We start from the raw sequence: 18052 nt of genomic DNA on the forward strand, positions 1-18052 counted from the left end.
AAATGCAACTTTGACAAAGTAAAAAGAGAGACGTGTATTCATTTTTCCATCTGAAAGTGCATTTGGGAGGGGGGGAGAATAGCTTTATGATGTATATATATAGCCTAGGTATTTTTCAATCTGCTGTTCTTCATCTGCCTGACTGCGAGATTTGTCCATTTTCATTATACAGGGCTAGGTCGCCTGCCAAAGTAAATCAGTGAACCTCCACTGAGCCGGTCAGAGCCATCCGGGCTTGTACGAACCGAGCTGGCAGGCTTCTGCCCAGCTGATGGGGCTTCTCCTGTGGGTTTGCTGGAAGGGTAGCGATGGGAGATGACTTTCTTCCTTTCTTTCCTTTTTGTTTGCTGAGAGAAGAGGTGCACACGTGAGACAAAAAATTAATCCAGTCTTTCTTGTGTCCTAATCTCACAGTAGAGCTTTTTGTTAGCGGGTAGTGTTGTTCTGTAGAGGTTTATCACATTGGTATGGCGGAAGAGTACTGTTATTACTCCATCATAGTGTGTACACAAGAGTGAAAAGGAAGCCGAGATTAGAAATGGGGAAATAAACAGACTGTAAACTGGCAAAAGGAGTGATAGATGTTGGGAACCTTGCACAGTTATTATTTCCAAGTGACTCTGCAAAGTAGGTATCGCTTTTAGCCATCAACTTTCTCAGATACAAGTCCTTCTCTAAGGAGAGTGTGAGAGCGACAAACAGTCAGGAACAGGCTAAATATTGATCTGAGTCAGTTTTTGATCAAAAAATGTTGTCATGCCTTTTATTGGTCTTCTTTGTATTCAGGCGTTGAACAGAGCAACGTTCAAAAGGAGGGGGTTGCTCAGGCAATCTCTGCTACTACTGCTACAATAAAATGGTCTGTTAAGGTCAGGGCTTTCAAAGCTCAGTTGGAGACTTAGGCACACACTCAGTTTTAATTAGAAATTCATGATTAATTGCCCTGCGTAACTTCACAAAAGAGCATTAGCTGAAGAGCGCTGTACACCCCTTGATGTGTATGACACCATAGTAAGTCATCTGGTCCCAAGCAGGGATGCACAGACCAGAGGCCCCAACTGGGCACATGTGGTGGTAGTCTGCCTTGGGTTGCACAGGGCTTGTTCCTGCAGATGGTTGCTGCTAGGCTGCTTTGAAAAAGCTGGCTACTATTTAAGTGACTCCATATTCTCTTTGCTCTAGCTGTCACGAAGCCTCCTTGACTGCTAATTTCTCACAGCTGTAGATGTAGATGGACTTTGTAGATGGACTCACATCTCTCTGAGAGGTGTTTATGTGGTGGGAAAGCCTTGTTTAAGCCTTCTCAATGGCTGCTGGATTGGTTCTCTGCCGCAGGACAGCTCGTCATGTTGAAGCTGGGCGAGAACATGGCACTAACGAACTGTTCTGCATTTCAGGCTTCCTTCCTTTCGGACCAACCCGAGCCTTACCTCCCATTCCTTTCACACTTCATCGAAACACAGATGTTTGCAACCTTCATAGACAATAAGATAATCTCCCAGTGGGAAGAGAAGGACCCTTTTCTGCGAGTTTTTGACTCCCGAATTGAGAAAATAAGGCTATATAATGTAAGGGCCCCTGCACTGCGGACATCCAACTATCAGAAATGCAGCACTTTGAAAGAAGCAGGTATGTTCAGACGGACTAGTAAAATATTCAAAAGTACAATGTCAGCCACAAAGAAATATAGGTCCTTAGTTATTTGAGCACTGCAGCCAATGAGGAAACCCTAGAGCTACTTGAGGAGGACTCAGCTGTGTCCTTATTTTCCCTAGGCAAAAACTTCAGCTTGCTTTTAAATGCTAAAAACAGCAGGAGCCGTTACCTTCCCTTTGAGCTCTCCTCAGTTGCTGCCTTTAATAAACACAAACCAAACCATGGAGCTGCACTCACCATTTCTCATTTCAGGCAGCTCCTGGTCCATTGCCCGAAGAGCTTTCCTTCACTGTGGTGGTGGGACCAGTGCCAGCCATGCTGAGGAGCTGAGCCCTGGTGTCTGCTCCACTGGCCTCATCTCCCCCTTCCTGTAAAAAGACCTTTTTTTTTGCCTTACACCATTTGGTTAGAGCAGCGGGGGATGCTGGGGACCTAATCCTGTGTGGCATATTTAGTAAATCCAGCAGTAGATGCTCAGTGTTAATGAACAATACACTGTGTACTGAAGATTTGGGTTTTTTTCCATTACCATCACAGGATGCATTTTCAAGTTATACTTGAGTTCCTTACTGTGCAAGTATTTATTTCATTTCCAAGTAATACAGGGAAATTATACTCTTAAATTTCTTGGGACATATATTAATGAATTGGGGCAAACACATTTATCTCTTTATTTTTTGGGGGGGGGAGTGTTTGTTTGTTTGTTTGTTGAATTCCTTCGGAGCATTTTACTTGTTACAAGTGTGGCAGAAATAGAAATCCTATGTCTGCGTAACTTTTTCTGTTTAAAACCAATTCTAATTTGCAGGTCGACTGTCTATTCAGCGTCTCATTTTGGTAGATATTGTGGCACCAGAACCTCATTTTCTGTCTTGTGAAAAGCAGCAAACTGATAGTAATACCGAATTTCCTTCGTATTTACCATTCACAATGTATTTGACCCTAGCACCGATCCAGCACCTGTTTGTTTAACCTACTATTTTCAGAACCCTTCAACCCCCCTGACACCACACTACCCAGTCCTTTTCTCCAAAATAAAACCATACAAAGGGATTTTTTATTTTTTTGGGAGGGTGGAAAAAAAAGGCTGCTGAGTTTCTAATGATAATGTATGTAAATCTTACAACATTTTCTTTCCTATCGCAGTTTTATAAAATAGGAAACGAGTTCGGCGTTGTTCTTGACAAATCGAAAATTGATTTAGCTTCCATGTTTTGCATATTTATTTGCGAGTTGCGATATGCTGAAAAGAATGGTCCTGCCTGTTAATGGATGGGCTATAGAGTTGAATATTAAAGTTGCTAATTAAATGCTGATTCCCCCATACACCCCCTTTCCCCTCTCCTTCACAGTGCATCTGACTCAGTGTTGAGAGGGTGACAGATTTTATTTTCATCCTGCTTGAGATTTGAGATGAAATCCTCATATCTTTGAAGCAAACGACTGAACCACATTAGTCTCAGCAGAGCTGAAATTCCTGGGGAGCCCTCTCGGGTCTTGCTGTGGCCTCCCCTGTTTCCAAGCACCTGTTCATCTTCTTGATGCTGCTCAGGCCTTGCTACAGTTCGCTTTATGTTTTTGAAGGCCTGTCATCCAGTAATGGTATATCTAATTTCAGGAGGAATTATAGGTGCCAGATGTTTGCAAAACTTGGGTATCACCCCCCAGTGCATCCGTCCAGGGAGATGTGTCTGGGGCAAAGCGAGGAAAGGGACCTGGGAGTCCTGATGGACAACAGGATGACCATGAGCCAGCAATGTGCCGTGGTGACCAAGAAGGCCAATGGCATCCTGGGGTGCATCAAGAAGAGTGCGGCCAGCAGGTTGAGGGAGGTCATCCTCCCCCTCTGCTCTGCCCTGGTGAGGCCGCATCTGGAGTACTGTGTCCAGTTCTGGGCTCCCCAGTTCAAGAAGGACAGGGAACTGCTGGAGAGGGTCCAGCAAAGGGCAACAAAGATGATTAGGGGAGTGGAACATCTCTCTTATGAGGAAAGGCTGAGGGACTTGGGTCTTTTTAGTTTAGAGAAAAGAAGACTGAGGGGGGATCTTATTAATACTTACAAATACTGAAAGGGAGGATGCCAGGGGGGTGGGAACAGTCTTTTTTCAGCGGTGCCCAGTGATAGGACAAGAGGTAACAGGCACAAACTTGAACATAGGAAGTTCCATCTTAACATGAGGAGGAACTTCTTTCCTTCAAGGGTGGCAGAGCACTGGCACAGGCTGCCCAGAGAGGTGGTGTAGTCTCCCACTCTGGAGACATTCAAAACCCGCCTGGACGCCGTCCTGTGCAACCTGCTGTAGGTGACCCTGCTCTGGCAGGGGGGTTGGACTAGATGATCTCCAGAGGTCCCTTCCAACCCTGACCATTCTGTGATTCTGTGAGGTGCCCGACCCTGCAGAGAGTTGCAGATGGCCTCAGAGGTCTCCGTCCTGCCAAAGGAGCATTAAAGCCAAACACCGAATTGCAGGGAAAAATTACACTGCTCTTTCCAATTCATAACCCATCTGATAGGCTCCCGTAAAGACCTGCTTGCTTAACGGCTAACTTGCTTGTGCCAATGCTAGTTGTGTTGGGTGAAGAAACTAAAAGCAAAATAACAAAATAACAGCACAGATGTTTCCTCGCTTCTGTAAGTGACAGATTTCTTTTGAGAGCGTTTTCAGGGACCGGAGCATGACCACTTCTGTTGTTGTAGCATGTGTCTTCAGGTGGTTCACTAATGTGGTTGTTCACCTGTGACTGTAACTTGCAGCCCAGTCCATTGAGCAGCGGCTGATGAAGATCGATCACACAGCCATCCACCCGCACTTACTTGATATGAAGATTGGCCAAGGGAAATATGAACAAGGATTTTTCCCGAAGTTGCAATCGGATGTCTTGGCAACAGGACCCACCAATAACAAGTAAGCACAGGTTTTATTTTCTGGCTTTGAAAGCAGGTTTCTTCTATAAAAGATTCACACTATTGGACAGAAGTCCTAATTTTGGATGTCTTCTGACCAGCCTAGTGAACTAGCAACTTGTTGCATTTCTGGTTTGTCTGGACCGCGATTTTTGAAGTTATACCCATGGTTTGGGTTATGTTAGAAAGCATTACCTCTGGTTTTGTGAAGATTCCTCAGTACTGGTTTCTGTTGAGCGGCAAGTACTGTGTCTTCTCATACATATTTTTAGTTTTATCATTGCTGTAATAAATTGAAAATTCATTTCTTTGCTATTTTGTACTCAATAGGATAATTTGGAAACCCAAGCCAAAACTGAGATTCTGAAAGAAGTTTTGGTATTGGAACTGCCACACCATTGTGCAGAATGAAATTAATGCCCACTCTGTTCCTCTCTTTTCTTTAGCTGTTATTACATGACCCAAAGATTTTTATAGCTCTCTTTCTTTTTCCATGTTGGAATAAACCTGGAAGAATAATAGGGGGGAAAGTATGTGGTTCTGCCCCTGGGTTTCTCTTCAGAGTCTGATAAGGTTCTCTAGCGCGCTTTCATATGAAGGTACCTATGGCTGTGGAACTGAGCATGTTTTTCGTAGTTAATTCACCTAATGGAAAATGAGAACCTGCAGTACAGATACACTTTACATCTATACAGTTCTAATGTAAAGTAAGTGCTCTAAGTTACTTTTTGTTTAATTTCTTCCCTGAAAGGGGGCTTTCTTCCCCTTCAAAACCAGAAGATTTGCACATCAATGATTACTACTTCATGAAATTGTTAGCCCAAGCACAGATAAATCTGAGAGCTCCAAAAGCTACAATTGTCCACATGTTAAAGCTAGCACTTGTTTTAGACATATGCATCACACACCCTGCTCTGAGCTCCTGTATGAGGTGCCCACTCAATTCTATTTATACACCTTTTGTGCACCCCAGTGCTACCTAATCCCTTTGTAATAACCTACTAGGAATAAGACTTGCAAATGACAAAATAAGATATCCTTAAGCATTGAATGTTTAAAGAATTGCAATTCTTTAAAATAATTTTAAAAAAAAAACCCAAACACAAACACACACAAAAAAAAACAACAAAAGGAGGAATGCGTATTTCAAAGTTCCTTTGTTTGCAGTTGTCTTGCAAACCGAGACAAAAGTTTACAGGTGATGTTCCCTTGAGGAATGGAGGATTTCTTCATCTTGTGGGATGCTGTGTTTAGCAGTCTGCCTCTTATCCTTATGGTGGGTTTCAGTTTAAGAGTGTGAGCTTTCCCAGCCTGCTTGAAATTACGTCTATCTTCTGGCTCTGTTGCAGAATCTTGGTGAATCTATGAATAAGCATCAAATTAAAAATAGTTTTCCTTCTGCCTTTTGAGATGCTTCTGTTAGATTGGTACGTATTCTAAAATATGACTTTAACTCCTTGAGTGATAATTTTGATTTAGATACTGGGTCTGGTCTTCAAATTGCAGCATGTTTCAGAGTTTGTAAGTACCAAAATCCCATTACTTACTGCAAAGCAGTGTCAAAGTGACAAATGTTTGGAATTCCTCCAGTTGTATATTGCCAAAAAGGTTTGTAATTGGAAAATCTCAGGACCATCTGTTTATATCTTTCTGCTTCCTGGCTTTTTATGTGAGCAGCTGAGCGGACTCTCTTTCTCTCTCATTTAAGACATGAAATTCTGCTGAATTTACACCCACGTATAAAACAGATAGTCTTTTCACGCTCTTTGCAAATACAGCATCACTCGTTTGACCACAAAAACACGTATCCCCTTCCATTAATTTAAATTTCCCACTGTATGCTTCTTGGAGATACGTTATACGTGCATATAGAACTGGGCCTTTGAGTACGGGGATGGGGGAAGAGAACATTTCATCTCCGTTCCCTGGCACTTCAGATGCAGCTATTGTTTGTTCATAAAGCTAATGCAAAGGCTATCGCTATGTAGGTGAGAATTATTTTTGCAAACCTCAGTTTTACATAGCAAATTGTGTCTCAAATGTTGTAGGTAAGTGTATTTGCAGGGAAGAAAATCATTTCTGTGCTCCAGTTGATTGTTGTGGGACAGTAGCAAATAAACCAATTCAAAGCTCTCTTAATGAAAACCTGTGGTCACTGACCAGCAATCAGATTTTTATTGCTTCCCTTTCTGGACAGATACAATAACAAACATATAACTAGAGGAGCTTATAACATTATCTGGCTATCTGTTTGTTTAGTCCTACATCCTGTATGTGATCCCAGAAAACCATGTTGCCCAGACAGGCAGAAACTGTCTTTGGGAGAGGAGGTGTCTGGCTCTTGCTTGCTGGGCATGGAGAGCAGGGCTTGGGGACAGACGGAGGGCTGACAGTCGTATTGGATCACTTCCACCTAAACGCAGCTGGAAACAAATGCTGATCACATTACCATGTGTAAGTGTTAAAACCCCAAAGTCTGTCACAGAAGTGAAGTCTAATAACGTTTCATCTGTCAGCCCGCGGCCGTGCTCGGCAGCATGCTTTGCCCCACTTCTGTCACTCTGCTGCCTCCTCCTGCTTCCCCCCAAGGTGTCCTCTAAAAGACTGGACAAGGGGATGAACCTGTGCTCCTCTGGCCCCAGCCAGCGTCACGCTGCTGGCTGCTTTCTCATATCTGCTTGCTCATTTGTGGGTTGGGACAGCCTCCTTTTGCATTTGCTCCTGTTCTGGCCGGACTTCAGGTACATGGTTGGCATCATTAGGGCTTGTCTTTACCTCTTCCCTCGTGGTGGTAAGGAAACGTTGACTTCTCCAGCTGTGCAAGAACTTCACTGAAAATAACTCCAAACTGCACTTCAGTGAAAAGAAATGAAAAGTTTAAAAACAAACAAACGAGAAAAACAAACCAAAAAACCCCACCCCAAACCCCCACCTCCATAAAACTGGAGAATAGGTTCCCAGCTATACAGTTTCCCTAATCATCTTTTTGAGCAAAACTGCGAGAACATGGAAAGACATTAACTGCAGAATATGCAGATCTAAACTTAAGCAAAAGATGATTAACTACTGTATCCAAATTTTTCTAGACATTAAAAGAAACATTACTTTTCCGTAAAGAAAAAAGCAGTTCATCCTAGCTAACAGCAATTAAAAAAACCAAACCAAACAAACAAAAAAAAAACCCCACCCAGTTCTGTCCTCTTTCCCATCAGGCAGCGATGTCCCACTTGAGGGACTCCTTCTGCACTTGTTGCCTTTGATACATCTCTCACATCATGGGAAGACCTTCTGAATCTACAGAGAGCAGCTGCAACTTCCTCTGGGTACAAAAGTGGCCCGTCCCCATTGCTCTAACCTTGTAAAACACTGGCTTCTGCAGAAGTCCTCCTAGAAAGCGTCCCAGGAGAAAACAGGCTGCAGTCCTTTAGGCAGTTTGTCTATCTATCTGGAAATGAGCAGCAGTTTCCAGAGTCTTCCTTCCCTTTTTTCAAACCCCAGCACCACGTTGTGGTTTCTGCATGTTTCCCTCTTCCTTCCCCACACGTTTTTTCTGCCAGGCTTTTAAAATTGTAGCTGGGACTCCACTGGCTGATGCATCTGCGATGATCCAGGAAAGGAATTTGAATGACAAAAACCCCAAGCTACATAAACACTTCATGGTTTTTGATTAGCTAATTGTTAAATTAAGGTGAATATGCTTACAGTGCAAAATTAAAACAATGAAACAAGCTGTGTTTTCAATCTAATTGATTACCTTGTAACTTAATTTGTACTAAGAAGCTTGATAAATGAGATTAAATATTGCAGAGGAAAACACCAAGCATGGGAATACACTTGCATTCTGGCAGTTTGTAGTGAATGCCCACGAAGAACAACTGAACTGATTTTTTTTTTTCTTTTGGTTTTCAGGGGAAAGTTTTGCTTTGTTACAGATTTACAAAATGGTTTAAATTATCCTTTTTTGCCTCTCTCTTTGTTTATCCCTGTTTTTCCCACCTTCTTTACCTGAGCCCCACTTTCCTCCCTGCTTCCTTCCCTGCCCAGCCTGTTTCCTCTTTCCTGCCCTGGCCACTTCTCTCTCCTGAGCCCTCTCACTTGTATCTCAGCTTCCTGTGAGCTTTGTGCTTTTGTCTGTCCTCTGTGTCCTACCTGACCTGCAGCGATCCCCAAAGGAGGGCACAGTCCAAGTCTCCAAGCTGTACTTGGCCTCCTAACCTCAGGCTTTAGTTAAGTGATGTGTTGCTCTTACCCATGAAGCGGATTCCAAAAATATTTGTTTGCTTTCTCCGGGCATTTGTTCCTTTGCTGTGTTTTGCTGACCTCACCGCTGTGTCAGTATTTATTTGTAAAAATTATGCATTAGGAGTGTGCGGAATTGGTTCATTTTTGTGCTCCAGTTTATGGCACGATTTGTGTGGGCACTGTTGTGTGATCTCTATTGCCACCCCCCCTTCAGGCTGTGAACTGCCCAGGGTTTATCTGCCTGGCGCTCTGGTTCTCCTTATTTTTAGACAGAGCTACTGTTTGCTTATTCACTAACATAAACATTGGCTAATGCTTTTTTAAAAAAAGATGATATATACATATATATATATATATAATGCAAAGTGGTTACTGAACTCAATACGATGATAGAATTCATTCTGGTTTTAACTAAATTATTTTTTGTATGGGACATGGTCTATCTCTTGTACTGAGTGCTTCATATTATATGGACTTTTTCTACCTCACTGTCTGTTGGGTACTGTTTTAAGGCTAGCTGTCTTCAATTAAGCTTTTTTTTCTTTTTTTATCAAACCACACAATTGCATTTTCAAGTAGTGTAAAGTAGCATCTCTGCAGTGCATCTAAATGACGAAGAAATGAGTCAGCAGTCCACACACAATGCTGATGTTATTTAAACTTATTGAGTAGTAAAAGCTCACCTTTTACATATGAAAATCCAAAAGAAGCAGTTACTGTACATTAAGTAACCTAATATAGCAAACCACTGACAGGTACAATGAAAATATTAACCACTTGTGTTCAAATACATTCATTCTCAGGAATAAAGTGTGACTGACAATCTGTGCTTAAAAGCGGTTTCTGAAATAGGAACTATGTGCTATGGGGACTTGGAACTCGATGGGAGGGTCTGCTGAGTACTGATCCTCTGCTCGACTGGTGTAAGGTGGCAAAAGGGCAATTAACTTTTTCAGTTCATATATCATTTTAAAATAGCTGTGCAGAATTAAAGTTCGCAGGGAACTATTCTATTTCACAGGAATCTATTCTATTTACTCTCCCTGAACAGTGTTGCTGTCTCAAGGGAGTTTGCAAATTAAATACCACTTAGGACAGTGGTTCGTCAGGGCTTAAGGGGTGATGCTTGCAAATCGCTGATGCTGTTCCTTGCAGAGGATGGTGGTTGTGGGTACCACCCTTTTAAATCATTTTTTTTCATGTAATGTGATGAGACAGCCTGTCAGTGCAAGACGGAGCTCTGCAAGGCATTTTGCTCATCACCTGATCAGCCATTTAAAAGCCTTCCTGTTCAGCCCAACAGCAGAGATGGAAAAGGTGCATCAGTCTCTATTTGAGCCTTCGTTCTCCTTACCGTGGAGCAGTGCGTGCAGAGCAGATTCACAGTGCAGAACCTCTCCCCTGTCAGCCCATCCGTGATCAGGTGGAGTTTGGTTTCCACCTTCCTTTTAATTTGTTCGATCTGACGTGTATTTGACTTGGAATGTCTGTGTCAAACTACTGCTGAACCCGAGCAGATTACATGTGCAGTCTGTGTGTATTTAATGTGTGCAGGCTGCTTGCACGCAGTAGGGGGGTTTGGTGGAGGGTGTAATACAGCTGTGTGTTAATGTGTGAATACAGAAGTGCAGTCACATAACTCCTCTGATGGAAGTTTATGGGTAAAAGAGGTGGTGTCATGATTTGCAGATCTTGATAGCAGTCTGCCTCAGGGAGATGGTCTATATGGGGAGATTTAGGTTCTGTCCTATAGGCAAGTGCATTTGTCTCTTTCCTTCTCTCTGTTATCACTGTAAATAGATTGTAAATTACGATAGTGATTTTCATGGTGATGGCAATATTGGTTAAATCCATCTGTGAATGAAGTTCTCTAGCAGCATGTTGCATATATTGCAGTATATGTCCTGCCTGTTACACCCGTGTCTGGTTTGGGTAGACATCATTTCTTCATTTATCCATGAAGCTTTAAGAAGGGGGGGAGAGGAGGGTAAGGCAGGGGGAGAGAGAGAGATGTGGTTGCAGTACAACATGGCCAGTCCTTGGTGTGAGGCTGCTGTTCTGCGAGATTGGTTTCTGACAGTTCAGCTTTGATGCTGACTACATTACCGGTTTTATTACAGAAATTAGGCATCACAGGTTAACTGTCATCTTTTCCAAGTGTTACCTCTACATTTCCTCCAACCTATGCAAACCTATTCCCATGCTTGTTGGGTCTAATTTGATATTAAACAATACCAACTTCACTGTCTTCATGTCAAAAGGGTCTTAGTTGGAGGTGTCTTCGTTGCATTTCTCTGTATTGAACAGAGAACACTCTTCCCTGGTCCCTCCTCTGAAATATCACTGTTTTTTGCAGTCCCTGGAGGTGAATAGCATTCATCTTTGGACGTGGGAGTGAGATACAGGCTGACTACTAAAATGAGCCTTTTCTCCCTTCTCCACTTGGGCGGCTCACCCCTGGGCTCTCCACGTCACAGCGCCCGAGCTGCGGCTGCTTCATCCCGAGACTTGGTGCTTGTAGCGATGCCTTCGCTGTGAGGAATAAACGAAATACACCAGTAGTCCATGCGGACATCTTTACGGGCAAAAAGTAAAGGCAGGGGCAAAGCCTTTTTTGGATCAGGGAGTATTGGGACAGCATCTAGACTGGGCGGCAGTGCTCCTGTTGTCCCAAATGTGGGTTCTTTAGCCGGTGTGCAAGCCAATAACGTGCAGAGCAGAGGTATTTCCAAGTTTATTCCATTAATGCGCAGAAATGGGGTGCTCGTCCCAAAACAGGAGCACGCTTTAATTTCAAAAATCTCCATTTTTATACATTGATTATTACATATTCAAACAATACGTATTCATTGTTTTTCTCTTTAATGATTGGTCAAGATTTCTTCACTTCCTACGTAAATTGCTGTGCAGACTCTGTCTTCTTCTTCCATTGCTCTCTTTTGAGTAAGTGGTATCATCTGGGTAGGTGGTCAATGAGTCAGTGGTTGCAATCCCCCCCTGCCGAAATTAACTTTTACGTACTTCTCCTCTGATCTTGGCAGTTCCAAGTGGTTTTCTTGGTTTGCTGACCAGGCCTACAGTTCACCACTCTCTTGACAGGAATACCCTGCTTATCAACAATGCTACATTGTCTGGTGGTGAGTTCCTTAACTGAATTGTAGATAAATCATGACCAGTTAATATTTCTCTATTTTAATATCAGGTAAATAATTAAATAGGGTTAGGGCAGCATAGAGGACTTGAGCAGCAGCAGGTTTCCTTGGTTGCTTCAATTGCATTTTACATTCAATTTTCCTAGTTAATGTCAATTTTACTACAATGCTCCCAGGTGCCAAGAAGCTCATCCCCTCGAGGCAGGGACCAGCCCAGGAGGGCTTCATCTCTTCTGGCATCCGTTCCACAAGGACTCGGGTGGTGGTGGTTTAGCTGAAAAGCCCACGAGTAAGGGCTGGAAACACGCAGGCATCTGCGTGCCTGAGTACAGCTTTCCTCACTGCTTCGGCTGCGCCGAGGATGAAGTGTGAATTGGGCAGCAGCTGATGGCAGGGCCAGGAGAGGCACCCGCATGGGCTTTTGGCAACCCAAGGGGAGATGTTGTGGCCACTGGGGAGGGCTTTTACCCCCCTCTTAGAATCACTTCGGGTGACCGAAAGGAGAGGAGGAGTAATTTGAAACGTGATCTCCGCTGTTGGGCGGCGAGTGGGGTGGGTTATTGCAATACTGAAGCATTATTTTGGGAAAATTCTATGTGGCCTACTAAAACAAAAACTTTAAAAGATTTAGTTGCTTAATCCTGCTTATCTGTTGTTAGATCGTCACAAAATCTCCGGGAGAGGTTGAGCAGCATGCAAAAGCACCGACTTCACCCAGCTCCCCAGCAGCTCGTCTTCCCTAGATTAGAGGCTGGGGAAGAGGGAGCGCAAAGCGCCCTGCATGTGTAATTGCTCCAGCTGATGAGCAGCAGCCTTTTTTTTTTTTTTTTTTCCATAAACGGTCGATAATCTTTACATTTGTATGCTGAAAATGTTCAAACAGTTCTGATTAATAATCTGGAGAATGATCTGTGCCTTCTCTCAGATGGAGTACGGGGTTGGAATTAACTGAAAATGGTTTAATGATGGTGTATTACTTGTAATTTTTCTGTGGCTTTCATTCTGCCTTCGCCTTCGGTGAGACATATTCCCACAAAGGATGCTTATAGCAATTCTTAAATCTTCCAGTATCTGCAGAAATGCAGGTGGAGAGGAATCAAAGCTTTGTCTAGAAATCAGAAAATATTATACAAATTGGAGCAGAAAAATATGATATGGATAAGAGTTGATCTAAAACTTAACTTTCCAATGTATCATTGGCATTCTATCATGTGAAATCTAAGCGTTGGTACTAACTTGCAATATTTGGAAAGTCTCCAGAGCCAGGTAACTAAAGTCACTTTTATATCTGCTATCCTCTGTTTGAGGGGGTGTTTTTTTCTGCTGCATTTCTACTTGTTGAGATTATTAAAATGTAGGGTTTTATTTCCACCCTCTGTCATCTAAAGAGGCATTGGAGTTGCTTCTGGAAAGAAAAAAAAAAAATGGTGACTTATTAAACTCACAGGCTGTATATTTTTAAGACTTCTGAGGAGGTGTGAAGACACTTGCATCAGTAATGTATTCCTCTGGGAAGGTATCAGCATTTGCTATGCAGACACCTATTGGGCTGTTTTGTTTATTTACCAGAGACTTGAGTCTACATTGCTTTAAAAATAAATTTCTTGTGATACGGGACAGCGAGGTGCTGAACCATAACTCCATGCAGACCCAAATGTTTATTTCTTCCTTTGTACTTGTTTTCTTGATGCTATTTGGGACGTAGGAAGGGACTTCAATTTGACCATAAAAACTATAGTTCCTGTGGCTTTTTTTCCCTTTTTACCTGTGTGGTTAGCCAAAATTTGGTCTTTGGTTGCCTCACTGGAGGAATTGCTGAAGATACATACATGTATGCAAAGTCTCCCTCTCTGGAAACAGAAGGGTTCAGTTACCAGGGGTCACGTCCCTGCACTTCTCTTGGGTCAGGTTGCTCTCCCTGCAAATCCCCAACAGCTTGCCGGACATGTCAGGACCCACGTCCAGCTCTGTGCAAAGCTTTCCTCCTCCAGACATGTGTCTGCCTACACGTCACCAGCTGAAACTCCTTGTCCAAACAGTTCAGATCACAGATCCTGTTTGTATACTCTCCTGTTTGGGGTGCACACAGAAATAGGTGGGTTTGGGATCTGGAGACTGCTGTCCTCTCCAATACCCCCTGTGTGGAGGGGCTCACCAAGCACACATTTCTGTCTTTGATGTCGGCATCTCTAGGTTTGCCTCTGTATAGATCTATCAAAGGCAGAGAACCCAAATCCCCAGGTGCTCTGCCTGTTGATCACAGCTCGTGTAGAAAAAGCCATCTCCCATCAGTTGTTCTGGTGTGGTGCCTGGCATGGACACTTCAGTCTGGAGTACAGGGGCCAGGATGGAGACAGGTTTTGGAGGGTCCCTTTTGATTCAAGTACTGAGGTTGGGGAGTGTGGGATGTTTTCTTGGTGGGTTTTTTTCTTTTTCTTTCCTTTTTATTTTTCCTTCCAGATTTAGGTTATCCCTTCAAATTCTGCTAGGGAGTTTCTTCCCATAGGTAGAGCCTTACTCATACATCCCACCAGGCACCGGAGCTGGAGCACTGCCCTGGGCAGGCTTTGTGTTCTACTTTGCCTTGGTTTTGCTCCTTAAATTCTGTGTGCAGGAGAGAGGCAGAACAGATGACTTCATGAAGGAACTGAAAGGCCAGACATAAAGGCTTTTTTTTTTTTCTGTATTTGAAAGAGATTTTTTTAAAAATTTTAATAAATATGACCACAGTAATGAAGTAATATCATTCTGAAGGTGTAGCCTTCATATGCATTAAGATACTTATTTTTAATGCTTGATAGGTTGCTTTATATAGTGTTATTTCAGCTTTCTTTTATAAATAATGTATTAACTTACGTATTCTCTGCACAGTTGAGCACTTTTGTTTTCAAGGTTTTGACAGAAGGCTATGGTATTATTAGAAACCTTACAATCAGACTAGAAATTCCTCAGGACAGAGTTATCCTGGTTTGTTATATTATCTGGCATAAAGGAGTTTGGACACTTGGGAGCTTTAAGGTTGCTCAGTTTCAAACCTGGTTACCAAGCGGCTGCTTTCAGGCAAGACCCTCAGATGAGGAAAAAAAAATAATCAACTGGACATGTATGAACATGTAGCAAAAAATACAGGCTTTTTGTGGTACTTAGAAACCCAATGCAAAAAAAAAGATATGGTGAAGATAGCAACATGATTAATCCCAGGAAGTCAATATTGTTTATAACCTTTAGACGTAGGTGCCCCCACTATCACAGTAGTTACTATTGCAATGACAAGGTTCTCTGAAATAGTTCCTGGAAGTACCACAGAAAGTGGAAAAAGGAGAAGTACCACCTCTCACAAAAGAGGAAAATTTTAGAAGTTGTTACTTAAAACACATCATTGTATTTTATTTGTTCATACAGACACCGTTTTTACCAAACTTCGGCAAATGCAGCAAAAACGGTGTTGTTGGGTAACAAAGTACAACGACATTCCTGGCGGTGGCATCAGTGATCTGTATTTTGGGTAACGCAGAAGCTGTCACCGGAGACCCCGGCAGGCAGCAGCCACGTTTCCATGGGGGCTTTCATCCCTTGGGTGCGCGGTGGCCTGTCACCTGCCAGGCACTTTCCCAGGGGGGAGGTCAGGCACCAGCAACATCCCCAGGTTGTGCTTGCGCTTCTCCCGCTGCAGACCTGTCGGCTGTGCTCTGGCTCCCAACCCAGCCTTTCCCTCCCAGTATTTCCCGCTCACGGGTATCTTCCCTCTCTCTGACTTTGCAGCCGCTGGGCCAGTCGCAGCACGACCACGCAGCGGAGGAAAGATCGCCTGCGGCAGCACTCGGAGCACATTGGGCTGGACAACGATTTGAGGGAGGTAGGTGGCATCATCTGCGGGTGGCACGAGCTTGCGATCCAGGAGATGCGATTTAGACAAAGGATGCGTTGTTACTTCAGGCAGTTTTGTTGCTACCGTAGGGTTTGCGTGCGTCTCTGCAGCCATTTCATGTAGACGCTGCTCATGACAGGTGCCTGTATACGTTGTACAACTTCAAAGCACTTGACAGAAATAAAATGCTTTTATTATTTTTGGAATAAGATAGCCCCTTTGTCATCAGGAAAAGGGCTTATTTGCTGATACAGACCCCAGTCGTGTAACTGCATGCAGAGAGCAGAGCCATGGTGCCTGCCCGGGGGCAGCTGCCGAGCTCTGGCCAGGGTGAAGGTCTCTGCAGAAGTCAAGTCCTGGAATAAATGTCAGTGCTGTAGAGGTGAATGAGGCAGGACTTCTTTTTTTTTTTTTTTTTTTTATAGTTGTTTTTCTTTCTCTCTCACATAGATTCCTGACATGAGTAAGCCTATTTGAAAGGTTAAGACTTTGGGACCTTTTTATGCCTAAAGCTCGGAAACTCCCAAGTATCTTGTAAATGTCAGTCGCATACATGCATTTCTTTCCCATCTTTTCAGTTTCTTGTCCTCCGTTAAATATATACTGCCATATTTTTCCACTGGTGTCCATGTGCTTCTTTTGTATGTCACTAGCAAAAATAAAACATTCATGCTGTTTTGTGGTAAATCTCACTGATTAATGTTGGCCAGCGTTGGCATTTGCACTCCAAAAGAAGCTGAACCGACGAATGGACGCAGTTTTGAACGATGTTTCACAGAAACACAGCAAAACAGCACTTGTACATGTTTGTTGCTATTTTTGCTGACGTGGCTTTGCAAGTATATTTTAAACGTTGCCTCGTGTGTATATCTCAGCAGAGCCTTTTTCAATACTTTGTCATGTATTTACTTTCTTCTTTTTTTTTGGCTGTGGATCATATGCATGCTTCTTTTGCTTTGTCTCCTCTTTCTTTCTGGCTGTTCTGCCATTGGGGCATCTGCCTCCTCTTAGCCATCGGAGGAGCTTTTGCTTCGTCAGAACTCAATGGCCTTCTGGGAGTGGGATCAGGGACCACCCCCTCCTGCACGGCCTCCTAAAAAATCCTTCTCTGAATGCTGCCTGGTATGTTTTAGTTTTTCTTGTTGAAAGCTGCTTTCGAGGTGTTGTTAGCGTGAGGAAGCACTGTCTTCGCTGCATCTCAAACCTCTCCCTATCTTGTAGAGTATGATCATGTCCCTGTAGCGCTTGGAAGTGTGGTTATAATCGGAAAAGTAGCTGGAAATCCGCTCTAGGCTTCCATGCCAGCTCCCTGGCAAACATGACATCTTCAAGGCTGAAGGATGATAATTTTGTTTTGCTTCATTTTTTTTCCCCGTGTTGCTCGCCTGGTAGTTCAGCTTAGGGTGTCAAATCCAAAAAACATTACTTTCTGACTGCGGGATCGTCACATGCCAGTGGGGAAGAGGATGGTGGTGTGTGGATGCTGATGAACAGGCAAAGGGCAATCAGTTGGATCTTTCATCCCACCCTTATTCTTCTCTTGAACTTACAAGACTTAATTTTTTATTTTTTATTTTAGTATAATAACAAGACATACAATGAATAAAGTAAGGTTATCCATGTTTTGTACTCTTCAGACTATAACCGCACTTTGCATTTTATTTATCCCTTTACATTTAACAAGAAATATTAGATTTCCTAGTTATATATTCCCTGTATTATTTTTTCACTGTTTTCTTTGCTAATTTTTGCACTGAGTTAGATAGAAGTCACTTGTGAGATTGCTTGCTGAACAACACGCTTTCATCATCTCTGCTTTATTTCTTTTATTCCCACATGTAGTTTTTCAACTATTTTTAAGTCCTTACAGTATCAGTGAAACTGTAATTACCTAGCTGAGCGCTTTTGTTGAACACAACTTTCCATGGCAGAACCCGACATTCTTGTCTGACCTGTGGGACTGATGTTAAGTGGTTCATGTCCAAATTTTGTATTGAAAAAATCCAAATGTGTCAGAAAAACTGTACTCCCCCGTTACAAAAACAACAACAACCAAAAAAAGTGAGCAGTTGCAATTAAATTCAATGTGTTTGGATTTTGCTTTTGCTAAATAAGTCATTTTCTCCCCAGATAGAAAGCTCTAAGAATGCAGCAGTCATAGTGTCCTCTCAGTTCCCCAGAAAACCCAACCAGCAGCAGCACCACTGAGTCACTGGAGGAGTGTGGTGG

At 43.0% G+C, this 18052-nt stretch overlaps 1 protein-coding gene across 1 annotated transcript in view; it reads left to right on the plus strand.

Moving 5' to 3' along the window:
• Positions 1–18052, plus strand: part of DENND5B (DENN/MADD domain containing 5B) — a 70218-nt gene that overhangs the window by 31808 nt on the left and 20358 nt on the right. Inside the window, exons 7-9 of the mRNA XM_009883637.1 lie at positions 1398–1629; positions 4412–4562; positions 15718–15811. Coding sequence (XP_009881939.1) covers positions 1398–1629; positions 4412–4562; positions 15718–15811 — 477 coding nt within the window. The remainder of the gene's footprint in view (positions 1–1397; positions 1630–4411; positions 4563–15717; positions 15812–18052) is intronic.

The sequence above is a fragment of the Charadrius vociferus genome, unplaced genomic scaffold (genome assembly GCF_000708025.1).
Source record: "Charadrius vociferus isolate BGI_N301 unplaced genomic scaffold, ASM70802v2 scaffold304, whole genome shotgun sequence".
Lineage (NCBI taxonomy): Eukaryota > Metazoa > Chordata > Aves > Charadriiformes > Charadriidae > Charadrius > Charadrius vociferus.